This window comes from Bos grunniens, chromosome 14, assembly GCF_055505025.1.
Source record: "Bos grunniens cultivar Pamir isolate PY7600 chromosome 14, Bosgru_T2T1.0, whole genome shotgun sequence".
Taxonomy (NCBI): Eukaryota; Metazoa; Chordata; class Mammalia; order Artiodactyla; family Bovidae; genus Bos; species Bos grunniens.
Window position 1 is genome coordinate 66,716,299 of NC_141178.1, and position 22,937 is coordinate 66,739,235.

The 22,937-nt window shown below is 42.3% G+C and overlaps 1 protein-coding gene across 4 annotated transcripts in view; it reads right to left on the reverse strand.

Moving 5' to 3' along the window:
• Positions 1 to 10,592, reverse strand: part of TMEM65 (transmembrane protein 65) — a 47,801-nt gene extending 37,209 nt beyond the window's left edge. The window contains exon 1 of one of the 4 annotated variants that reach the window (XR_015140928.1): positions 9,000 to 9,778. Coding sequence is in view for 2 of the 4 variants with exons in the window: in XM_086337109.1 (XP_086193235.1) it covers positions 9,000 to 9,291 (292 nt within the window). In the remaining 2 variants the exon portion in view is untranslated. Of the gene's footprint in view, positions 1 to 8,999 lie in introns of all 4 variants that reach the window. The other 3 variants (XR_015140927.1, XM_086337109.1, XM_086337108.1) reach the window with 3 other exon arrangements.
• Positions 10,593 to 22,937: the final 12,345 nt, after the last annotated feature.

The following is a 22,937-nucleotide window of genomic DNA, read 5'->3' on the forward strand; positions in this document are numbered from 1 at the left end:
GGTCTCTTGCATTGCAGGAGGATTCTTTACCCACCAGGAAAGCCCTGTGAATATTTAAAAAGGTGCAATAATGAAAACAGGGATTTTAGAGTCAAACAAAGCTAAGCTAAAAACTTACTCTACTTACTCTACTCTGCCACACAGGTTTAAGGATCTTGGGCAAGCTTCTCTTAGCCTCAGCATCTTAATCCAGAGAATGGAGATGATTCATTCTCTCTCCAAGAGAAGTAAACAGAATAATTACATGAAAACTCACTTAATTAGCTCAGTATGTCTATAGCAAATATTCAGTAACTGCTAAGTAATGTAATGAAAATAGTGTCAGCAGCAGCAATAGGGGAGCAGTGGGATGTCTACTATAAAATATAATAACCATTATACAACAGAAATTCAGAAGCTATATTACAAAAATATCATGCTAATTTTAAAATCACAAATGTTTTAATAACCTAATGCCCTAAATAATCTGTACTAAGACTTAGAAAGAAGACAGAAAATCTAAATTAAGCCAAGTAAAGAACACCATTCTAACTTCAACTAAGTACCTTTTAGATATTTACAACAATCCTTTGAATGGCCATAATTGTAATGTTAGCACAAATACAAGATCTTCAATGTGAGATCTGAAGAGTCAAAGATCAGTTAACAATGTGATAGGCACAATGGGCTAGCTGGAAAGACAGGAGAGAGTAGTGGTCTGTGTCACTGAAACATCTATCAAGATTTCTTTAGAGTGAGGTAAGTTAGAAGGAGAAAAACAAATAATGTATATTAACATATATATATGGAATTTAGAAAGATGCTACTGATGAAATTATTTGCAGGGCAGAAATGGAAACACAGACATAGACAACAGACTGTGGATACAAGGGGTGGGGGTGGGGAAGGAGAAGGCAGGATGGATGGAGAGAGTAACATGGAAACTTACACTACCATGTGTAATGTAAATAGCCAATGGTAATTTGCTGTATGACTAAGGGAACTCAAACCGAGCTAGAGGGGTGGGATGGGGAGGGAGATTCAAGAGCGAGGGAACATATGGTATACCTGTGGCTGATTCAGGTTGGTGAAGCATTTATCCTTCAAGCAAAAAATAAATTAAAAAAAAAAAGATTAAACTCTACTGAAAAACCTAAGGGTGAAGAGAGAGAGAGAAAATGAAAGAAAAATAATAATAAGAAACCACCATGGAAGAGTGACAAAAAGCAGACATTAGAAACCGTAACAGATGCCAAGAAGCAGCCCTCCTTACACAGCAGCAAAGTTTACCACAACCACAAGGGATGAATGAGAATAGAGTGGCACAGTCTGAGGGCACTGGAGATAGGATGGGGAGCGGCACAACAAATCCAACACCTTTCACCAGCACTGAGACACAGTCTGAAAAGCGTGCCAACTGAAACAGCACAGTGTTCTGGAGGCACTGAGTGTGATGACTAGTACATCTACAAATAGAAGTAAGTAGCCCCAGAGAAAAATCACTGTATTAAAATACAGTAAACAAAAACTCTGACATCTGGTAAAAGCAAAACTGTGCTCAATATACTTTAGTAAGGCAGAGAAAAATGCAGTATGTTCAGATATGTTGCCATCAAAAATAGTCAAAGTAAACATTTCAGAGGTTAAGAGAAATGACATTTTGCTGCCTGCAAAGTCCTTTGTGTAGAAGAGTCTCTCATTTACCAGATGGTTTCAGGTAACTACATTATTATATTTTAACAAGTAACTACTTGCTTTTATGTGGTTATTTTCATTAACTTAGAGCAGACATAAACCTTTGAGTCAAGGACAAGGCTAGAGTTTTACTAATTAATTCAGCTGACTAGCAAAATGCTAATAAACTTTGCACTCAGGAATTTAGCCCCTATTTGTCCCAGTTAGCTTTATACTCTCCCATGCCAAAGAAACCCAGAAAAGAGTAGAGTTATGCAAACTCATCACTATTTTTAGAAAAACTAAAACAGTCATCATTAATAGTGGTTCAATAACAGATCATCCCTAACTTTCAAGGTCATCCATTATCGTTAGTTCTGCCTGACCCTTTGGATGACCCTATAACACCGCAGACTTTATATTATTTCAATTTTCCCATCTATAAATTTGTTTATAAAAATTTACTTGTCACAATTACTATAAAAAGTAAGCAAATAGTCACTACTGAGAGGACCACCACCAAATTACTGGTGAATTCAACTGTAGCAGTGTTTGACTTATCTGGAAGTCCTATTTTCTAAGTGTCTAACTTTTAGAATTTAGTTAAGAACTTAGAAGTGAAAGGACATCGCAATCAAGGAAAACAGTTATTTCGAAGTTCATTTATGATAATGAGGTGAAGAGTCTGATAGTGAACATGTGCTCAGTCACTCAGTCGTGCCTGACTCTTTGCAACTCCATGTACTGTAGCCCACCAGGCTCCTCTGTCTATGGAATTTCCAGGCAAGCATACTGGAGTGGGTTGCCATTCCCTATTCCAGGGGATCTTCCCAACCTAGGGATCAAACCCATATCTCTTGAGTCTCCTGCCCTGCAGGCAGATTCTTTACCACTGATCCACCTGGGAAGCCCCAAAGAGTCTGACAGAGAGGTAAGGAATTACTCTTCTGTCCTTATCCAGAGAAAAATAAACGTAAAATGGAGGAAATGAGCTAGAACAAAAAGAATATACTGAAAATAGCAAGTATCAATGGATGATAGGCAAAGGGGAGAGACAGGGACAAAGAGCGAAGAAGTAATTGTCTTTTCTATTCATATATTTATATGAAATACAGCATTTCATATGAAGCAATGGCCATTGATCAGACTGGTTTTTATTTTGCTAAATTCCTCCCCTTCCTCCCATCCAATGTCTCCTCCAGGGACAGTTGGCAATATCTAGAGACATTTTTCAGAGAAGGCAATAGCACCCCATTCCAGTACTCTTGCCTGAAAAATCCCATGGGCGGAGGAGCCTGGTAGGCTGCAGTCCATGGGGTCGCTAAGAGTCGGACCCAACCGAGCAACTTCACTTTCACTTTTCACTTTCATGCACTGGAGAAGGAAATGGCAACCCACTCCAGTGTTCTTGCCTGGAGAATCCCAGGGACGGGGGAGCCTGCTGGGCTGCAGTCCATGGGGTCGCACAGAGTCGGACACAACTAAAGCCACTTAGCAGCAGCAGCAGCAGAGACATTTTTGGTTCACAAAACTTGGGGTGAGGAGGGTGGGAGGGGGCTACTGGCATCTAGTACCTAGAAGACAGGGATGCTGCTAAATATCCTATGTGAAGGACAACCCCACAACAAAGAATTATTCAATCCAAAATGTCAATATTGCCAAAGTTGAGAAATCCTGATATAGAGAAAAGGTCCTATACATCTCTCTGTCTCTCTCTATATATATATTAATCAATATATCAATATATAACAATCAAAGGAATCACTGTCACTACACTGGCACTCAGAATGTTCAAAAGTCTTAAACAAAAATCCAACATGTTACTGGTGTACATTAATAAAGAACGATGCAACATAAAATTTCTAACAGAAACGATTAATTTTTATACATAACTAATAAAAAGGAACAAACTACAGTTATCAGTTATGGTTACTACTCAGAATATCTCCTCCTAATTTTCCTTCCCTTGAATCTACACTGGCCTTAGCAATTTGCTTGATCAATAGCATGCAGCAGAAATGACATTTGGGGACTTCCAAGGCTAGGTCATACAGAGAAGGCAATAGCACCCCACTCCAGTACTCTTGCCTGGAAAATCCCATGGACAGAGGAGCCTGGAAGGCTGCAGTCCATGGGGTCGCTGAGGGTCAGACACGACTCAGCGACTTAGCTTTCACTTTTCACTTTCATGCATTGGAGAAGGAAATGGCAGCCCACTCCAGTGTTTTTGCTGGAGAATCCCAGGGATGGTGGAGCCTGGTGGGCTGCCGTCTATAGGGTCACACAGAGTCGGACACGACTGAAGCGACTTAGCAGCAGCAGCAGCAAGGCTAGGTCATAAATCTGTGGTAGGCTGAATAATATTACCCCCCACCATATGTCCACATTCTAATCCTTCAACCTGTCTTCACAGGAGAGTTTGCAGATGTGACTAAATTAAGGATTTTGAGAGAGAAAGATTATCCTGAATAATCCAGGTCAGTTCTAAATGTAATCCCAAGGGTCCTTATAAGAGAAAGGTAAAAAGGTCAATGATGTGACAGCTGAAGCAGAGATTAATGTGAGCAGGAACGAGCACATGCCAAAACCTGGAAGAAACAAGCACCAGGTTCTCCACTAGGGCCTGGAGGATAGAACCTTGGTAACACTTTTATTTTAGCCGCTTAAGTCTAATTTTGGCCTTCAGACTTCAGGAACTCTAACTGAATGAACTTGTGTTGTTTTAAGCCACTATATTTGTGGTAATTTGTTACAGCAGCAATAGGAAACTGATACAAAGTCTTACCACATCTACTCAGCTCTCTTGGAACATTTCCTCTGGGAGTCCTGATTCATTTTCAGACTGTCATGCTAGTGAAATCAAATGCATCAGGAGTTCCATTTGAGCCCAAACTCCCAGTCACGTCCAACAAAGTGCCAGACAAGCGAGTGAAGCCATCTTGGATCCTGTAACTAGCTCATCTGCCAGCTGTTTACTAAGTGACCCCCACAGATACTGCATGAAAGAGACAAATCACCCAGCTGAGCCCTGCCTATATTCCTGATCCATAAAACCATGAGATATAACACAATGGTCACTGTTTTATGTCACAAATAACTCTAGAGCTCAAGTTACATGTTAAATGATGATTAAAGATTGTTAATAGAATATATCCATTTTATAATGGAAAGGAAAAAAATCCTATTTATGTTATCTGTTTTCTAGGCAGAATCCCTAGTTATAGGGCTAATCCAATATGTTCATTAACTCTTAAAACTATTCACAATTAAGGCTGTTGGAATATACTGCCATAATGAGGCTCTTCCCATATTGGAAAAATAACTGATAGTAACAAAGCTTCATTTACTTATCCAGGGCCAAGATATAGAAGTTCCCAGCTTATTAGAGATGACTCACTCCTCCTGATTCAATCCACATTTCATATCCTCATCTGTTCTCCTCTTGGAGGTCCAGTTATTCTTTTATTTTCTTTTACTGTTTCACCAAGGCACTGAAATATCTTTATTCGCAAATGTTAAACTGGAGTATGAAATGTTTTCTTGCCCTCTTTCCTATTCTCTCTGAGCAAAAGCCAAGATTATCACCAATTCATCCCAGAGGCTAACAGCTTAACAGCTTTGCTACTTATATAATCCTATACAAAGGGTTGACAAAAATGGGAATACTCTTATTAAAGAGTCCAAGATCCCTAGTGGATTTGAACTCCAGGAAAAGTCATATTTGTTTTTATGTATTCTAAGGCATTTGGTCCCATCACTTCATGGCAAATAGATGGGGAAACAGTGGAAACAGTGTCAGACTTTATTTTGGGGGGCTCTAAAATCACCGCAGATGGTGATTACAGCCATGAAATTAAAAGATGCTTACTCCTTGGAAGGAAAGTTATGACCAACCTAGAGAGCATATTGAAAAGCAGAGACATTACTTTGCCAACAAAGGTCTGTCTAGTCAAGGCTATGGTTTTTCCAGTGGTCATGTATGGATGTGAGGGTTGGACTGTGAAGAAAGCTCAGCGCCGAAGAATTGATGCTTCTGAACTGTGGTGTTGGAGAAGACTCTTGAGAGTCCCTTGGACTGCAAGGAGATTCAACCAGTCCATTCTAAAGGAGATCACCCCTGGGTGTTCTTTGGAAGGAATGATGCTAAAGCTGAAACTCCAGTACTTTGGCCACCTCACGCAAAGAGTTGCCTCATTGGAAAAGACTCTGATGCTAGGAGGGATTGGGGACAGGAGGAGAAGAGGACGACAGAAGATGAGATGGCTAGATGGCATCACCAACTTGATGGACGTGAGTTTGAGTGAACTCTGGGAGTTGGTAAAGGACAGGGAGGCCTGGTGTGCTGCGTTCATGGGGTCGCAAAGAGTTGGACACGACTGAGCGACTGAACTGAACTGAACTGAATGTATAACTAATACAATGAATCCTGCTCATTCTTGAAAAACTAAATTGATATTTTAAATGTTTTTTAAAATAATTACAAATAGAAATAGTAATTGTAGAAATTTGAAAACAAATTCGGTTTAAAAAGCTCAGCTAGAATTAAAAGGCAATAGTAATAATATCAGCACAACAATGTACTGTCAGGAGAATACGGACTCTATCTGGAAGAAAGACAACAGGTTGAACAGATAAGTTGAGAACATAACATTTACTTTAAAAAAAACTTGGCAGGAAATCAGTTTGTAATTTAAAAATCACAATATCTTACTTAACCATAACAAGACATCCCACAAAGTTTGCTTTATCTATTACAAATTGATTCTAAGGCTTTATCTTGCCACAGACTATAACAAATGCCTACTGATAAACACATAAGAAAGATAAGGGCCAATGTGACAAATTTCAGCAGTAGATCCACTTCCATTTCAAAGCATAGATGTTTTCTTGTAATGTTTCCACACCAAATCCAAAACACTACATTAGATCATGCAAGCACCCGCTTTCCAAAAACATGTAAGATTTCCTATTATAAGAAACAGCTCTTTTAATGATTTATTTCATTAGAAAGTGCACTTAGTACACACACATTTAATACACAGGCTGAGTATTTAAAAACACTCAAAAAGCAACAATAAAAGAAAAATATGACAATTTTTCATTTGTCTGGGGAAAAAATTTATTTCAGCAATAGATTGAGCTGTATGCATTCTTGACATAAGAAATCTCTTTACCTTAAGTGGTTAATGACTAGGGTAATTTACTAGTTATGATCCCAGTTATCTCCCTCAAAACTATATGCACTGACTGGTATCAAAAACTGTATTAGAATTAATTCTATACTAAAAATTAAAGCATCATCATCAATAAATGTCACATGAGTCAAAAGGCACTAATTTAGTCATTAACATTGGTAAAATTAGTTGACTTAAACTTTACAATTGTTTAGCTTATAAGTCAAATAAGCATTTGACTACTACATTGTTTCCTATATCCTTGCTTGTTTATCTTGAACAAACACAATTTAAATTACCAACTTCTCTCTCATATAACTTATATTATTATTAAGTTTGGCACTAACTGATCTCCATTGACTGAAATTTATAGGTCCTTTCCAGTATTTAAAACCATGTTAAATTTTAAAGCATTACCTTCACTGGAAAATGTAGCATTCCTACCACAATACTATTGGCATGTGCTAAAACTATTATTATTAGGTACAAGGTAAAATTTATCCATGTGTATCACAGAACATGCTTTTCATGAACTGTTATAAAATCATATTAAGAAGGCCCTCCAATCTTGAAACAATGTTAACGCAGAATTTCTAAGAAATTACTTAGAAAAGGCCAAATGTGAGTTCCAACAGTCTTATCCATGGAGAAAGATTCCCAAAACTAATGCTCTGGCATGGATGTCTTTATAGTTTTTTCCAATGGTCATATTTTTGGAAATGATTATTTTAAAACCACACACTGAGTGCACATATAGCTTACAAATATGCTAATATCTGATTATGACTTCATATAATATCATGATTACATATTGAATAACCGAATTGATTGGGATGTTACATTTTTCCTATAGAAGCACTGTGAGTAGACAATGTCTGGAATGATCCAATACCATAAATTGTTCCACAATTCCCTGAACTGCAGAAAAGAAAGAAGTTAAAAGTTTTCTTTACTGCTAAAGAAATAACTAATAAAAAGTTTCTGAAAAAGTAGTATAGAAAAATCATGCTTATGAGATACATAATTCTTTCCTCCATTCCTATCCACAGATCAAAGAAGCACTTTCAAGTGCCTCTGGCAAATGAAACGTCTTTTTCCAAATAAATGGGCTCGTAACGTAAGGAATTTATGAAATGGTTATTTACCTACCAACCCTGAAGGAGGAGAGGCATAAACTTAGAGGAAAAAAACACAACTTTCAAACACACCAGAATGTAATATAAAACAGCAGAAATGTATTTTGTTTGTATCAGGGTATTTAAATGGCAAAGGTATTTTAAGAATGAGTGATTGATCACTGGTCCCTTTCACCTCTTCTGGTTTTCTGACTTTTTAGCTCTTTCACTTGGACTCAAATTCTGACCTACCAGCATTCTGCACTAGTTTTAAAAATATCCTCTTTTAACATGTTAGCTTAAAAATAGCTTGGTTTTCACCATTCCAGATTATTTTTAAGCAGAAGTCTGCTTTTTATTGTAGAGTCACAGATTTCCAGAAAAAAAACCCTTCCTATCTACTGCATTCTTTCATCCTCTGAGGAAACAACAGAAAGGGGAGTTTAACTTGGGTAGCACCAAACCTATGATGGACTGACTTGCCAGTCTGTATGTGCTATTGTTGGTCTACTCCACTCTTTCCATTTCCCAGGAAAATGTTTCCTTCGGCTGTTCAAATGAATCCAACTGGAGGCGTGTACAAACAGGCAGCTGAAAGTATCTCTGCCTTAAGAAGCAACATCCCTTCTTTCGGACCCACACATCTTCTTTTGATAACCATTCAACAAAGTTTCCTCCTGCCTGTCGGCTTAGCCACCTGCACGGCTGCACGTTCCCAGAAGCAGCACGAGCTAGGGGACAGGACGACTAGCGGGTGTGGGGGTCGGGGGAGAGTGAACACGGCAAATCTAAACAAAATCAGATTCTCGTCGGTTGGTAACTGGGGCTGAAGCTCCGAGGAACCTGCCAAGCGTTGGCCCCGGCTGCCTGGCACGATCCGCGGCTGTCCTACCTGCCCCGGGGACACTCAGGAGGCGGAAAGTTCCCCCTCCTCCGACGTCCCAGGCGCGAGGCCAGGAAGGCGAGGGGAGTGGCGGCCAGGGGCCCAGGCCGAGGGGCGAGCGGGGGAAAGGAGGGCGCCAGGCCCCCCGGATCTCCCCCCTGGGGTCCCCCTTACCTTGGGCGATGGCGATGGACTCGAAGCGATGCAGCTCCTTGAGCAGGCAGCTCCTCTCGCTGGAGTGCAGGCTGTAGATGAAGTCGCGCGCGCCCTGCGCCGTGTTCAGCGCCTCTATGGGCTCCTTCTTGGGGTGGGTGCCCAGCGCCCGGGGGCCGCCCGGGGCCGCGAGCGCCAGCAGCCCCCGCCCGCAGCAGCACCAGGAGGGCGGCCGGGGCGCGGCGGCGGCGGCCGGGCCCGGCCTCAGGCTGCGCGCGGTCCGGCTCCTCAGCAGCGGCAGCAGCCGGGACATGGCGGGCTGAGGAGCGGGGACCCCGCGGCAGTCCGGGAGGGCGATTTCTGACGAGGCCTCGGGAAAGAAGGAGCTGGCCTCAGCCCGACCCCGCCCCGACGTCCTCCTGATAGGCGGCCGAGGCGCCGGGCACCATGCACTCCCCGGGCCCGCGCGGCTGAAGCCTCCTCCTGCGTCCTCCTTCCCTTCCCCGAAGGCCCGCGGCACCTCCGGTCCCTCCCGACGACGAAAACTTTCTCTGAGGCGGCCGGGCCGGGAGAGCGCTCCCGGAGAAGACTGGCTGGCGGGCGGGCTGGCGGCGCGGGCGGGCGCCTCCCAGCCGACCCGGAGCAGCGCGGCCGGGCGGGCGGGTTCGGCAAGGGTTTGCGTCTGTCAGTCTTATCTTCCAGAGGGATGAGTCAGCCACGCGCCGCCCTTCTCCGGCACCGCCCTCCCTTATCGCCGGTTTTCCCAGCCTCTGGCCGGCGCTCGTCCTCACTCCTCAGGTCTGTCTCAAAGGTGCCGCGCTCTCGGACCCCAGCCGCCGCCGCTACCCCTAGCGGCAGGGTAGGGGGTAACAGGGCGGGGCGAAGGAAGGGGGCGGGTAAGGGGCGGGGCTGCGCAGGCGCAGTGCGCAGGCTCTCGGGGCGCGCGCGCTCCCGCGTGAGGCGAGTGCACGCCCGTCCTCCCGCCCTCTGGTGATTGAAGGTGCAGGAAGAGGGCAGTGGCTGCCGGCCCTAGCCTCCGCCACATTTGAGTCCAGACTGAGGGGTACGGAAGAAGAGCCTTGAGCCCCTCGCTGGGCTGGGTAGTGAGACTGCCACCCGTCCCGCCCTAGCGTCATACCTGAATCTGAGGCTGGTTCTGAATGATGGTCCAGCGTGTGGCCCCCTTCGCTTGACACGGGCCTCACCACAGCGCCCTGCTCAGCCTTTGGGTTGTTGAAGAGCTCAAGCCGCGCCGTTTGCCAAGTCACCGCACACCCCGGCTTCCGCCGGAACCCGATCTCTGTAAAGGGAAGGCGAAGCCATGTCTACCCCTTCCCAAGAAGGCTTTGAGACCTTGACACTGAGAACACTTTTCCCCGTTTTAATGCAAGCACTTTGCAGATTGTTAGTGCTGGAGCCTGAGGCATGAATGCCGCAGACCTTTTCCAGGTGTTTGTTCAGGTCTGTTGGGTTGATTTTTTTTTATCTATGCTGAGACGGAAAGAATTCTGCAATTTTCCACCATTTCCACGTGTCCTAGGCATTTTCGGAGGAGTCACAGAGTCTCCTTTTACGAGCTTTATCTTTTCCCAAGGGAGGAGATCTCTGCTCTGTCTGAACTGACACTTAGGCTTCCTGGCTTCTTAGAGAATAGATCCACTTAGAGAATAAATCTGCTCAAGTGTAATCAAGACCTAAATCCTATCCTTATATCCGCTGCTGCACCCAGCCCAAGACCATATATGCAGTAGATGTGCTGTAAAAATATAAGTACAAAAAATGTGAGTCATTGGAGGAACCTTATCACCAAATCCTTCTACTGCTCTGACTCAGTGGTTCTCAGAGTATGGTCCCTAGACAAAAGAACTTGTTAGACATGCAAATTCAGGTGCTCCACCAGAGACATCCTGAGTCTGAAACTGGGTTTTGGACTCAGTCATCTGCGTTTTACAGACCCTCCAGTTAATACTGATTCCTTCCCTGGTGGCTCGGATGGTAAAGAATCTGCCTGCAATGCAGGAGACCAGGTTTGATCCTTGGGTTGGGAAGATTCCCCTGGAGAAGGGAATGACAACCCACTCCTGTATTCTTGCCTGGAGAATTCCATGGACAGAGGAGCCTGGAGGGGGCTACATTCCATAGGGTCACAAAAAGTCAGACACGACTGAGTGACTAACACATCACACACACTCACAGACAAAAGTTTGAGAACCACTGCTCTAACTTGGGAAAGCATTTTTAAATTTTTTAAATTTCAGGGCAATGCTCCTGTTGTAATGATAATTAAGAATGTTCTCTTTGGAAAATGCAAGCTCTTAAGAGAGAGACTTTCTTTTCTTTGAAACCCCCTACATTTCCCATGGTGTGTTGGAATCTTCTACAGAGTTATTTAAGTCTCAAATTCTTGGGATTTCTACCACCTCCCCCCATATATACCTTTTACCTCCAAGAGATTCTGATTCATTGGGTTTGGGGTGGGGCCTGGGAAGAGAGAGATGAAAAAGCAGTCTCCAGCAGTCTCCAGGACACCAGTTTTGTGTGTCGGCTCCAAAAGCATAGAATGCTGAAAGTTCAGTAATTGGATCAATCACTTCCTAGCTGTGTGTTAGTGTCCGATTGTTCCATTATGGTCCCAGTGAATCATGCCTTGTGCTATACACCCCCCTGTGTAGACTTGCACCATATGATTGTGGGCTTGGCCATGTGATACTTTCAGCAGTAAGTGGGACATCACAACGATAAGTGCTTGTTCCTTGAGGCTTGCTGAAATGTGTTTGCTGCATGCTTTATGAGTAATCAGCTCTGCCTCAGAGAATAAGAGAAACGAAAACATAGACACAATTTGCTTATAAGACATGTTACACATAGACTGAATGGGTATGTGTTAAACAAAAAGGATGGAACAAATGAAAGCGTTACTTTAGGGACTTACCTGGTGGTCCAGTGGTCAAGAATTCACCTTCTAATGCAAGGTTCGTGGGTTGGATCCCTGGTTGGGAAACTAAGATTCCACATGCTGAGGGGCCGCTAAGCCCATGCACAGCAACTAGAGAGAAGCTGCGTAGATCCTGCATTCCACAGCTAAGACCCAATGCAGTCAAATAAATAAAGTTCTACTTTAGATAGAAAGAGATAGACCAAGTGAACTTTAAATATTAATAAGGCATGGAACATACTACCTCTAGACTGACAGCTATGTTATCACCAACTCGTGATATCCATTATGCCCACATTATGGCCTTATATAGTCTCTGCACAGATAAATGTAGCAGATAAATTATTCTAGCAGATGAATCCTAGCTACTCAGCCAGCTGATGGCCAACTATAGTTTTGACAAGACACACTTGCCTTGTGTTGATTCCAGGCCCCTTCAGTCTGCTGAAACCCCTCACTTCCTCTCCACTCTGGTCCTTAAAACTATGCCATCTGTAGAGAAGACTGGCAGAGAGTGTTAACACATATAAGTGTCACATAAAACAAAATGGTTTTTACAATGGTCCTCCACCCTGCCTATGTCTCATCCTAAGCTTGTTTATCTACTCCATCTCTTTCTCCTTGCTTCTCACTCTGTTCTAAGTTGGTTGATAAACTGGGTTACTCTTGCTGCTCTTTGAGTGAACATGTTAAACCAAACTTAGTGGCTTAACTAGGCAGTTTATCCTGCTCATGATATTGTAACAGGAATTCAGGAAGGACTTGCTTGGGCAGTTCTTTGTTGGAGTCTCTTATCAGATGTCACTGCAACTGCAGTCATTTAAAGGCTTATCAAGTCTGGATATCCAAGATGGCACAGTTATGTGGCTGACAGTTGATGCTGACTGTTGTCTGGCTGGAAGCTCAGCTGGGACTGTGAACCAGAGTACCTTCACATACCCCTCCCGCAGGTCAGACTTCTCACATGGCAGCTGGCTTCCCGGAGAGCAAGTGTCTGGAGAAAAAAAAAAAAAAAAACAGGTTCATGACCTTTAATGACTTATCTTAAGGAATCATGCAGTATCACTTCCACTTATTCTACCAGCCACCAGCAAGCCACTAGGGCCAGCCCATGTAACAGGGAGATGGTGAAGAACAGGGGAGCCTGGCATGCTACAGTCCATGCGGTCAGACACCACCAAGAGACTGAATAACAATGGACCTCCAACTCTCAATAGAAGAAGTGTCAAAGAATTTAGGGACATGTTTTAAAGCTGCCACCTAACAATGTGATTCACGCATCTTAATTTGATCTATAAGTCTATCTGTTCCATGACCAATGGTACAATCTCGAAATTCAGCTGCCACGTAAAGAGGTTTGGAGTATCCTCCTGGAAAAGCAGCGTGGAGGAGGAAGTGACAGCCAATAGCCCCAGCTAACTACCAGACACATGCATGAGGCCATCTTGGACCATTCAGTCCCTGTCAAGCCCCAGATGACAACATTGCAAAGTGGTTGAGATCATTCGCTCTGGAGGCAGACTAGGTTTTGAGTCCCCACTCTACTACTTACTAGCTGTAAATGTATAACCTTGTATAACCTGGCTGTATAACTTCTCATGTCTTTGATGGTAATAAGAACATGTTGCTAAGTTTGCTTATATGTTAAATGGAGGTAAGGGGATCTGCTTTAGAAAGTTACAGTGAAAGTAAATATCTGTAAAGCATTTCAAACAGCACTTGAAACATGTAAGTGCTCAATACATTATTATTACCCTAATTCCTGTGGACCCCTCAAACCTCTAGGGTTAGGTCTTTGGACCCTAATTTGGGAAATACCTACCTATCATCATTTGATACATATATCATGTGTACTAACTGGATCACCTATCCACTGTTTCTCTGAACACTTGAATACCCTAAATATGAATAAATGAAGGAGATGGGGCAGGGTCTGTGCATGGAGGTATGGAGAAGGGTAGGATAAGGCAGGTCTAGCTGTGGGCAGCAAGAGGAAGGCTGTGAGGAAATGGGAGGGTGCTGAGCAGGTAGCTTCAGCAGGTTGGAGAAGGTTACAGAAGTCAAAGATGGAGAGAAAGAGGGCTCAGAAGACAGTTTTGGCCTCAGCAGAAGCTGCTCTTCACTTTTCAAGATGACAAAGATGAAAAACATCATGCCTCAGTTAATAATCACTGTCTCCTCCTCATGAAAAATTGTTGCCAAATCAGCAGTCCACAATAGGTTACATCATGCAGGTGCTCTCCAGAACTCCTGGCATCCCTGTTCATGGTATGGCACAAGGCCATGTTCTGTCTACATCTTATGATACCTTATACACCCAGCTATTGCTGTCCACATTATTTTAAGAATTTTTTTTTATGTGGACCATTTTAAAAGTCTTGTTACATATTGTTTCTGTTTTATGTCTTTTTTTATTTTTTTGGCTGTGAGGCATGTGGGATCTTAGTTCCCTGACCAAGAATTGAACCTGTGGTCCCTGCATTGAAAACATGGAGTCTTAACCACTGGACCTCAAAGGAAGTCCCTTTTGTTGTTTGGTTTTGAAGGAAAATAAGGCATCAACTCAGACTTTATTGAATAACTTTTAAATAGATATTTTATTAAATTATCTTCTAACACATTGTTGTTGTTGTTTAGTGACTAAGTCATGTCTGCCTCTTTTGAAACCCAACAGACTGTAGCCCACCAGACTCCTCTGTACATGGGATTTCCCAGGCAAGCATACTGGAGTGGATTGCCATTTCCTTCTCCAGGGAATCTTCCTGACCAAGGGATCAAACCTCACTGAGTCACTACGGAAGCCCCTTCTAACACAGACCTGTGTTATCTGATATTCAGATAATATTGACCCTTCCCCTCTCTGTACCAGCTACCAAGCTAGGACTGGAAGTATAAAAATAAAAAGATATTTTGTTTAAGGCCAGATTTTCCATTTCAGACCAAATATTTTTGCTGTTATTAATCACTACTGCTCAACAATTGATTCTCAGGGCCTGAGAGGATTATTCTTCCTTGTCCCCTTAAAGTTGAGGGTTGCCATGTGACTTGCTATGGCCAATGAATGGAAACCTGACTGACACATTTTCACCTCCAGATACAGGCCCTTAATTTCCTGTGCTTGGCTCTTGCCTGGAGAATCCCAGGGACAGGGGAGCCTGGTGGGCTGCCATCTATGGGGTTGCACAGAGTTGGACACGACTGAAGCGACTTAGCAGCAGCAGCAGCTATGCAGCTCTGTCCTCCCCTAGCATGTAAGATTCACAACATGTGTTGAAATGGAAGTTCCATGAAATTGAGGCGGTAAGGAGTAGTGAGACAATATAGGAGGACAGCTGCCCTAGAGAGTTGCCCCAATTCACAGCAGATTTTACATGACAGATAAACTTTTTTTGTGTTGAGTCAGTGTGATTTAGGCAAAAACTTCCATATCGTGATGACTAGTACAGCTCCTCCTTTGTTTCTTACCTTGAATGCCTTCCTTCATTCCTTCTACTTTCTTTAAAAGGATATTTTGGCTCCCAGGTGTTTGATTTTCTTCAGGCTTAAGATATAGGGAAACAGGATCCTCTTTCCCTTTGTCTGGTTTCTGTGCTTTATGTGGGCCTGGGGCCACAGATAAATATTTGGGAGTCAATAGCATTAAGGAAAAAGTAGGACATGACTGAGCAACTGGTTCCAAATGGGGAAATGAGTACATCAAGGCTGTACATTGTCACTCTGCTTATTTAAGTTATATGTGGAGTTCATGCAAAATACTGGGCTGGATGAAGCACAAGCTGGAATCAAGATTGCCAGGACACATACCAATAACCTCAGATATGCAGATGATACCACCCTTATGGCAGAAAGCGAAGAAGAACTAAAGAGCCTCTTGGTGAAAGTGAAAGAAGAGAGTTAAAAAGCTGGCTTAAAACTCAACATTCAGAAAACTAAGATCATGGCATCCAGTCCCATCACTTCATGACAAATAGATGGGGAAACAATGGAAACCGTGAAAGACTTTATTTTGGGGGGCTCCAAAATCACTGCAGATGGTGACTGCAGCCATGAAATTAAAAGACGCTTGCTCCTTGGAAGAAAAGCTATGACCAACCTAGACAGAATATTAAAAAGCAGAGGCATTACTTTGCCAACAAAGGTCTGTCTAGTCAAAGCTATGGTTTTTCCAGTAGTCATGTATGGATGTGAGAGTTGGACCATGTGGAGAGTTTCTGGCCAAAGTATTGGAGTTTCAGGTTCAGCTTCAGTTCTTCCAGTGAACATTCATGGTTGATTTCCTTTAGGATTGACTTATTTGATCTCCTTGCAGTCCAAGGGACTCTCAAGAGTCTTCCCCAGAAGACTTGGTTCATTCTAGTAGTGGCCTCAAAAAAGTACAGGAATTGGAGCCATCAGGGATCTCTGAAGGCAGAGAAATAATTGAACTAAAATCAGAAGATCTGGGTGAAAATTTTTAATGGAGCAGTTATAAACTCAGATTCCATGCAGCTGGAAGATTGCCATTCCTTCACCCCAGGAGAAATCTAGATATTCACTAGTGGAGAAACACTAGCTTGGGGGCTCCAGGAACACCTGAGGGTAAGGGAAGCCACCCACAAACAAGGAGGTTAAGTGAATGCCACAGATTGACTTATGAATCACTTATCTCTCTCCTGCTCTACTTCAGCAACACCATTAGCCATACTGTTGTTACAAAAATGTGTGGGATCCTGCTGCTCGCCACTTAAAAGCCAATAAACAGGCTAGGCTTGTGGAAAGGAAAGTTTGCTTTATTTCAGATACCAGCAACTAGAGGGGAGTAACAGACGTCTGTCCAAAGGCCTACTCCTGCATTGACAAGCAGGGTGTAAGAGTTAAAGACAGAGGAAGGGTGTTACATGCAGAAACAGCACAGTCAGCTCTGACAGTCATCTTGAAACTGGTCTTGCAGTGTTCTGACCAGTGTCATCTGGATTGTTTTAGGTACAGTTAATCTTCAGTTCCAGGGTCAGTTTGTTTCCATTTCCTTGAGGCCAGTTTTCAGAACTGTGGCAGCTCATGTCATGGCTACAGTCTGGTCATCATGTAATTAGCTTCACCTGGTGGGGGGGGGTGGTTTCAGTATCTATAAAACAGTTCATAGGATATGGCTTAGAATATTATCTATAGCCCTTGAGAAGGAACTAAAGGTCCTTGACTTTGCTTAATGACTACGTTATTATTATTTGGTCTCCTTTGACTGTTTTCCTTTGTTTCTGCATTTTCTCATTTCTCTGATAATACTTATTCTTTGACTAAAGTTTTCCATAGACAAAGGGCAGGCAGAGGACATGAAGGATGTATCATAGGTCCTGTTCTGTTTCATTTCTCCACTCAGAGAATCCAGTAAGAGAGTACAACCAGGCCACCTTCAGTTAACCAGGCCACCAGTTAACCAGTTTCACTCATCTCAGTTTCCAGCGTTTTGTTGTCTTACTCTTAAATACAAAATATGAACTAACAACCTAAATTCACTAGTCAGCTGATGAAAGCCTTCAAGATGGAAAAACAGAACTGAATAAAAAAAACAAAGGACCTCTGAGGACATGGGGAGCAAAATAAAACTTTTGAAAATGCATAACATTAACATGTTTGCAAAATAAGGAAAGAGATACCGCATCTGTGGGAAAATAGGAGTATGTAAAAGTAAGAACATCCAGGAACTTTCCTGGTGGCCCAGTGGCCAAGACTCCATGCTCCCAATGTATGGGACACCAGTTTGATCCTTAATCAGGAACTAGATCCCACATGCCGAAGCTAAGAATTCGCATGTCACAACTAAAGTTCCTTTGTACTGCAACTAAGACTCAATGCAGCCAAATAAATAAAATACAAATAAATAAGTATTTTTAAAAGTAAGAACATTCAAAAAACAAAAAATCTGACTTGAAAATTAAAACATGACAAAGTGAAAAATGTAGCAAAATTAGAAGATAAACTGAGAAAAAACTTTAAAAGTAGATGATAGATAATATAACAGATATAAAATAGAAGGTAAGTGACAACATTATAGAATCAGGTCAGGAGGTAGACGAGAGCTAAAGAAGATAAAATAGTTTTTTAAAAACATAAGGGAGAAAATTGTCAAATCTGAAGGAAAGTTCCTAAAGTTAAGGTCATTTGTTCCCAGATCAAGAGTTCACTGAGGGCTCAGAACACTAGATGAGAAAAAGACCCACTCCAAATCCTGTCATGATGACATTTCTATTTACTAAGAACCAGGAAAAGATTCTAAACGTTCCCAGCAGCAAAGTCAAAGGTTGTCAAGGGAAGTTCAATAAAAAGTAATCTCATTAGAATGGCATCCAGATTTTCAACAGCATTGCTGAAAGCCAGAAGTCAACAGAGAAATAACTTTAGAATCCTGAGGGAAGTCATTTCCAATCTAGTATTCTGTATCCAGCAATCTAGTGTGAGGGTTGTTTCAGACACTGAAATCTCAAAATGTCTATGTCCCATCCATCTTATCAGAAGACACTGGAAGATGCACTCCATCAAATTGAAGGGACAAGCCAAGAGATACAGGAAATGAGAAGTCACAGGGTGTCTAGAAAGCATCAGGTCTGCCTGGGAACAAGGCCATGGAAGGTTTTGGGAGGTGGGCCTCTAACAAAGAGATGGACTTAATACATTTTTCTGATGTATTTGAAATATTAAAGGAGAGTTACACTTCTGGGAGAGAGTTTGGGAGTGGATGAGCAATACAAAAGTAAGTAAACTGAAACATTATTAACTATAATAATAAGTTACATTAGGGAAAAATTATCATTTAAAAGTCACAGGTAAATAGTATATACAGGGTTATAATAATAGCAAATACTGATCTAACCAAAAATTATAATAAATCTAAACTAGGCAGATGGCAAAGAGTCAGACATGACTTAACGACTGAACAACAAAAACAGCAAGGCGGATGGGCAAGGAGAAGGATCTTAGTCAACTCAGACTGCCATAATAAATGCCACAGACTGCATGGCTTACACAACAGGAATTTATTTCCCTCGGTTTTGGCAGTGGGAAGTCCAAGATGAACGTGTCAGCAAGGTAAATTTCCTTTAAGACCTCTTGTCTTTGCTTCCAGGCAGCCACCATCCAGCTCTATGCTCACATACCCTCTTCCTTATGCAAGTGCGTGAGAAAAAAGCTGTCTTGTGTCTCTTCTTATAAGGGTGCTCATCCTATCGTGAGGGCCCCACCCTCATGACCTTATCTAATCCTAATTACCTCCCCCAAACCCCACCACCAGATAATATCACATTGGATCTTAGAGCCTCAACATATAACTTTGTGGGAGACACATTCAGTTCCTAATAAAAAGTGTGTTTAAGTGTTTATACTGGACAGGTGTTGTGGGACAAGGAAGTGGGAGTGAAAAAGCTAAATCTTTCTCCTACTCAGCATAGCAGGTAGCGTCACAATAGAACATGTGGTGGTCCCCTCTAAATAGGATCACTTGAGGAGGGTTTATTTGCAAAGGAATGGATGTAGAGAAATCACAAGAGAGAGTGTAGTAACCCAGGGCTTAGAAGCCAGTGCACTGTTACCAGCCTTGGGCTCACAGGGATGAGTGGAAAAGTACATGGGGATCACAATCTAGAATGAGAATCTAGATTGAAAGAGTTTAGAAAGTCTCCTGTTGAGGACACAGCCTGCTGGATTAGGTGGTCAAGGAGGGAGTCAGGAGACATTCTGATCTCACAGTCTTTTCTCTCTCGCTCTGATCTCCTCTCCAGGTTCTCCCAATAGAAGAAACACAAACTCATCTGGAAGCCAAAAGGCCCATTCATCAGCCCACTGATGTGCTCCATACAGATGAGTTTCTCTGAACAGAGAGCAAGGAAAAGGGTAGAGAATAGATCCAGAGGACACAAGGGAGATAGCCAACACAATAAGAAAGTCGAAAAACAAAGAAATCAAAGGCATGATCCTCTTATGTACCCAGCAGAGAATTCTCAAAGAGTTTAAAATAGTTGCCTTTGTGAAATAAAAATCAGAAATTAGGAAATCAGGGTTGGGAACTGCTTTATATATGAGTGAGTGAGTGAAAGTTGCTCGGTCGTGTCCGACTCTTTGCAACCCCGTGGACTGTAGCCCACCAGGTTTCTCTGTCCATAGCATTCTCCAGGCAAGAATACTGTAGTGGGTTGCCATTCCCTTCTCCAGAGGATCTTCCCAAATCAGGGATTAAACCCAGCTCTCCTGTTTTATCTTTTAGTTTTGCTTCCTTTTGGTCTTTATCCTACTGGGGTCTTTGGGAACTGTGCATATGTGTAACAGCATCTACCATACCTCTTCATTTTAGCTTAGGCTGGATCTGAAGAGCCAAAAGAGGAAAACACTTAAGGAGACCTGAGACTCTCACAGAGGAATAAATTAGAGCTGCTGTTTCTTTTAGCTTTGCTTTCCTGTTCTTTATTATTATTTTTTAAATGTAATCTCTTCTTTTATCAACTTTCATCATTTCATACTGTAAGAAAGTGAAATCACTCAAGGCAAATAAGCTTATGAATCTGCTGAGTGTGAAGAGAAAAGGCCATGGTATAGATGAATGGATTAGGAGGGAGACACCTAACTCTAGGGGTTTACAGTTGGTAAAAACTCAGGCTTTGTTGTACAATAAGGATCATTATGTGTTACACAATGACTGGGTACTGATTATAAACTTTGTAGAACAATTTGATTTTTATAAACTAAATGTAAATTTGACAGAAATAATTTTTAAGTGCTCTTTGGATTTGGAATGAGAAAATCATTGATAACCTTTTGCCATGCAATTTCAGTTAAGTACTGGGAGTTGAGGTCAGATTATAGTGGGTTAAGAAGAGAGGCTAAGACGAGTGGGAGATGAATTCTAAAAGGCAGCCAAATGTTATTAATCAAATGTTTAAATAATGTCTTTAATAGCTAGTCTTTTAGTTTAGCTAGGTCAAAGGTGTGGTGCATGGATTTGTGTTTAATGAGCTCTGCATATTGGGCCCACATATGTAATTCATGTGTCTAGTATATTCATGTGAAGTTTTAGGATTCAGAACTTTGTTTTGTGCTTTTAATTATTAAAATGGTTTCTGGCTGTTATTTCTTAACCTGTCCCTGAAATAATACCTTGCCTTTGACATCCATTCCTCCTGCTCCATTTTCTTTGTACACCTTTGTATACCTTCTCAACTCAAAGTCAAAATTTGAACCTTCTTTGACCTCTTCTTTCAATTCTAACATGTCCTTGCCAAATGCTATACATTCTACCTATTAAACGTTTTCAGCTCCTTCTTTCCACCCTGGCCAACCCTGACAGTGTAAGCCATCAGGATTTGTTGATGTCAGTATGAGACTAACTCCTCTGTAAGCCTCTAAATTCCATCTCCACTAGGTCCCCTTGTTAAATAAATTTTCCTGGTCTTATTAAAAACTATTCTTTCAGCCACAGGTCTTATTACTTCCCCTTTCTTGAGCCAAATGCTCCTTTGGTGCTTACCAAGAGTTCCACTCCCCAGGACTGCGTTCACACTGCCGCTTCTGCTTGCAGCACCTCACTCTCGTTTCCTCTGTGTACCAAATCGTTCCCAGTCTTCAGGGCCCAGTTCTGATGTCTTGAATTGGCTTCTGGAGATGCTTTCCAGGAAGGCGTGAGCACTGTTTCCAACCACCCTCCCCCCCACCAACCCCACCCACCACCATCACTTTCTCTGAAAGATCCTTGTATTCTGATCCTTGGGGTGTTTCACTTAAAAGCAACTTGAAGAAAACTTCCCTAATTCATCTTTGTTTACCTTGAGCAGATAGCATGGCATCCTGTACATACACACACTCAATACATTTGTTGAATTTTAAATAAAATAGCCGATCAGTATTTTTCCTACTTTATTGATAATATAACTGGTATACCAAAAATTTCACATAATTAATGTATATCTTTTGGTGTGTGCTTAGTCGCATCAATCATGTCTGACTCTTTGCAACCCTATTGACCATACCCCACCAGGCTCCTCTACCCATGGGAATTCTCCAGGCAAGAATACTGGAGTGGGTTGCCGTTCCCTCTTCCAAGGGATCTTCCCAACCTAAGGATTGAACCTGCGTCCCTTATGTCTTCAGCATTGGCAGGTAGATTCTTTACCACTAGTGCCACCTGCGAAGCCCGTATCATTTGGTCAGTTTGCAAAATTTATACACTTATGGAACCATCACCAAAATCAAGGTAATAAACATATCCATCCCCTCCAAAATTTTCCTTGTATCTCTTTGTTTTAGTTTTGGCTTTTGGTAAGATGACCTAACATGAAATCTACCTTCTTAACAAATTTTAAGCACATGACATCTTATTGTTAGCTATAGGCTTTATGTTGTACGGAAGATCCCAGAAACTTACCCATCTCATATAAATGTAACTTTATATGCATTGAATGACTCCCCTATTCCTGTCCCCATGTCCCTTGGTAACCACCACTCAGCCAGTCAATATTTGACTCTATGATATACCGGAGTCCGGCTCCAGCAGCAAGGGGATCAGCCTGAAGGGATGGGCGGTTTCAGTGGGAAATAATGTAGCCTCTGACTCAAGGTATGGGACTACATGTTTATTTCAAGCATCAGGTTCTCTTTTATACTTTTTCAAAAGCATTAGGTCAGAGGTTTGACATTTTCAGTTCCCCCTCACCCAGATTATTGTCTCCTTGTTGCCCTTCAAACAGAGTTCCTGCTTCAGCTATTCTCTCAGAATCGTGTTTACTTGTGATTACATTGTAACTCATGCTTATGTCTGGGCTGCGTACCACATTCCTCAGTTTATTTCTTATCTTTCTAAATCCTGCTTGCCCCTAATATCTTAAGCTCAGATCAGATCAGATCAGATCAGTCACTCAGTCGTGTCCGACTCTTTGTGACCCCATGAATCCCAGCACGCCAGGCCTCCCTGTCCATCACCAACTCTCAGAGTTCACTCAGACTGACGTCCATCAAGTCAGTGATGCCATCCAGCCATCTCATTCTCTGTCGTCCCCTTCTCCTCC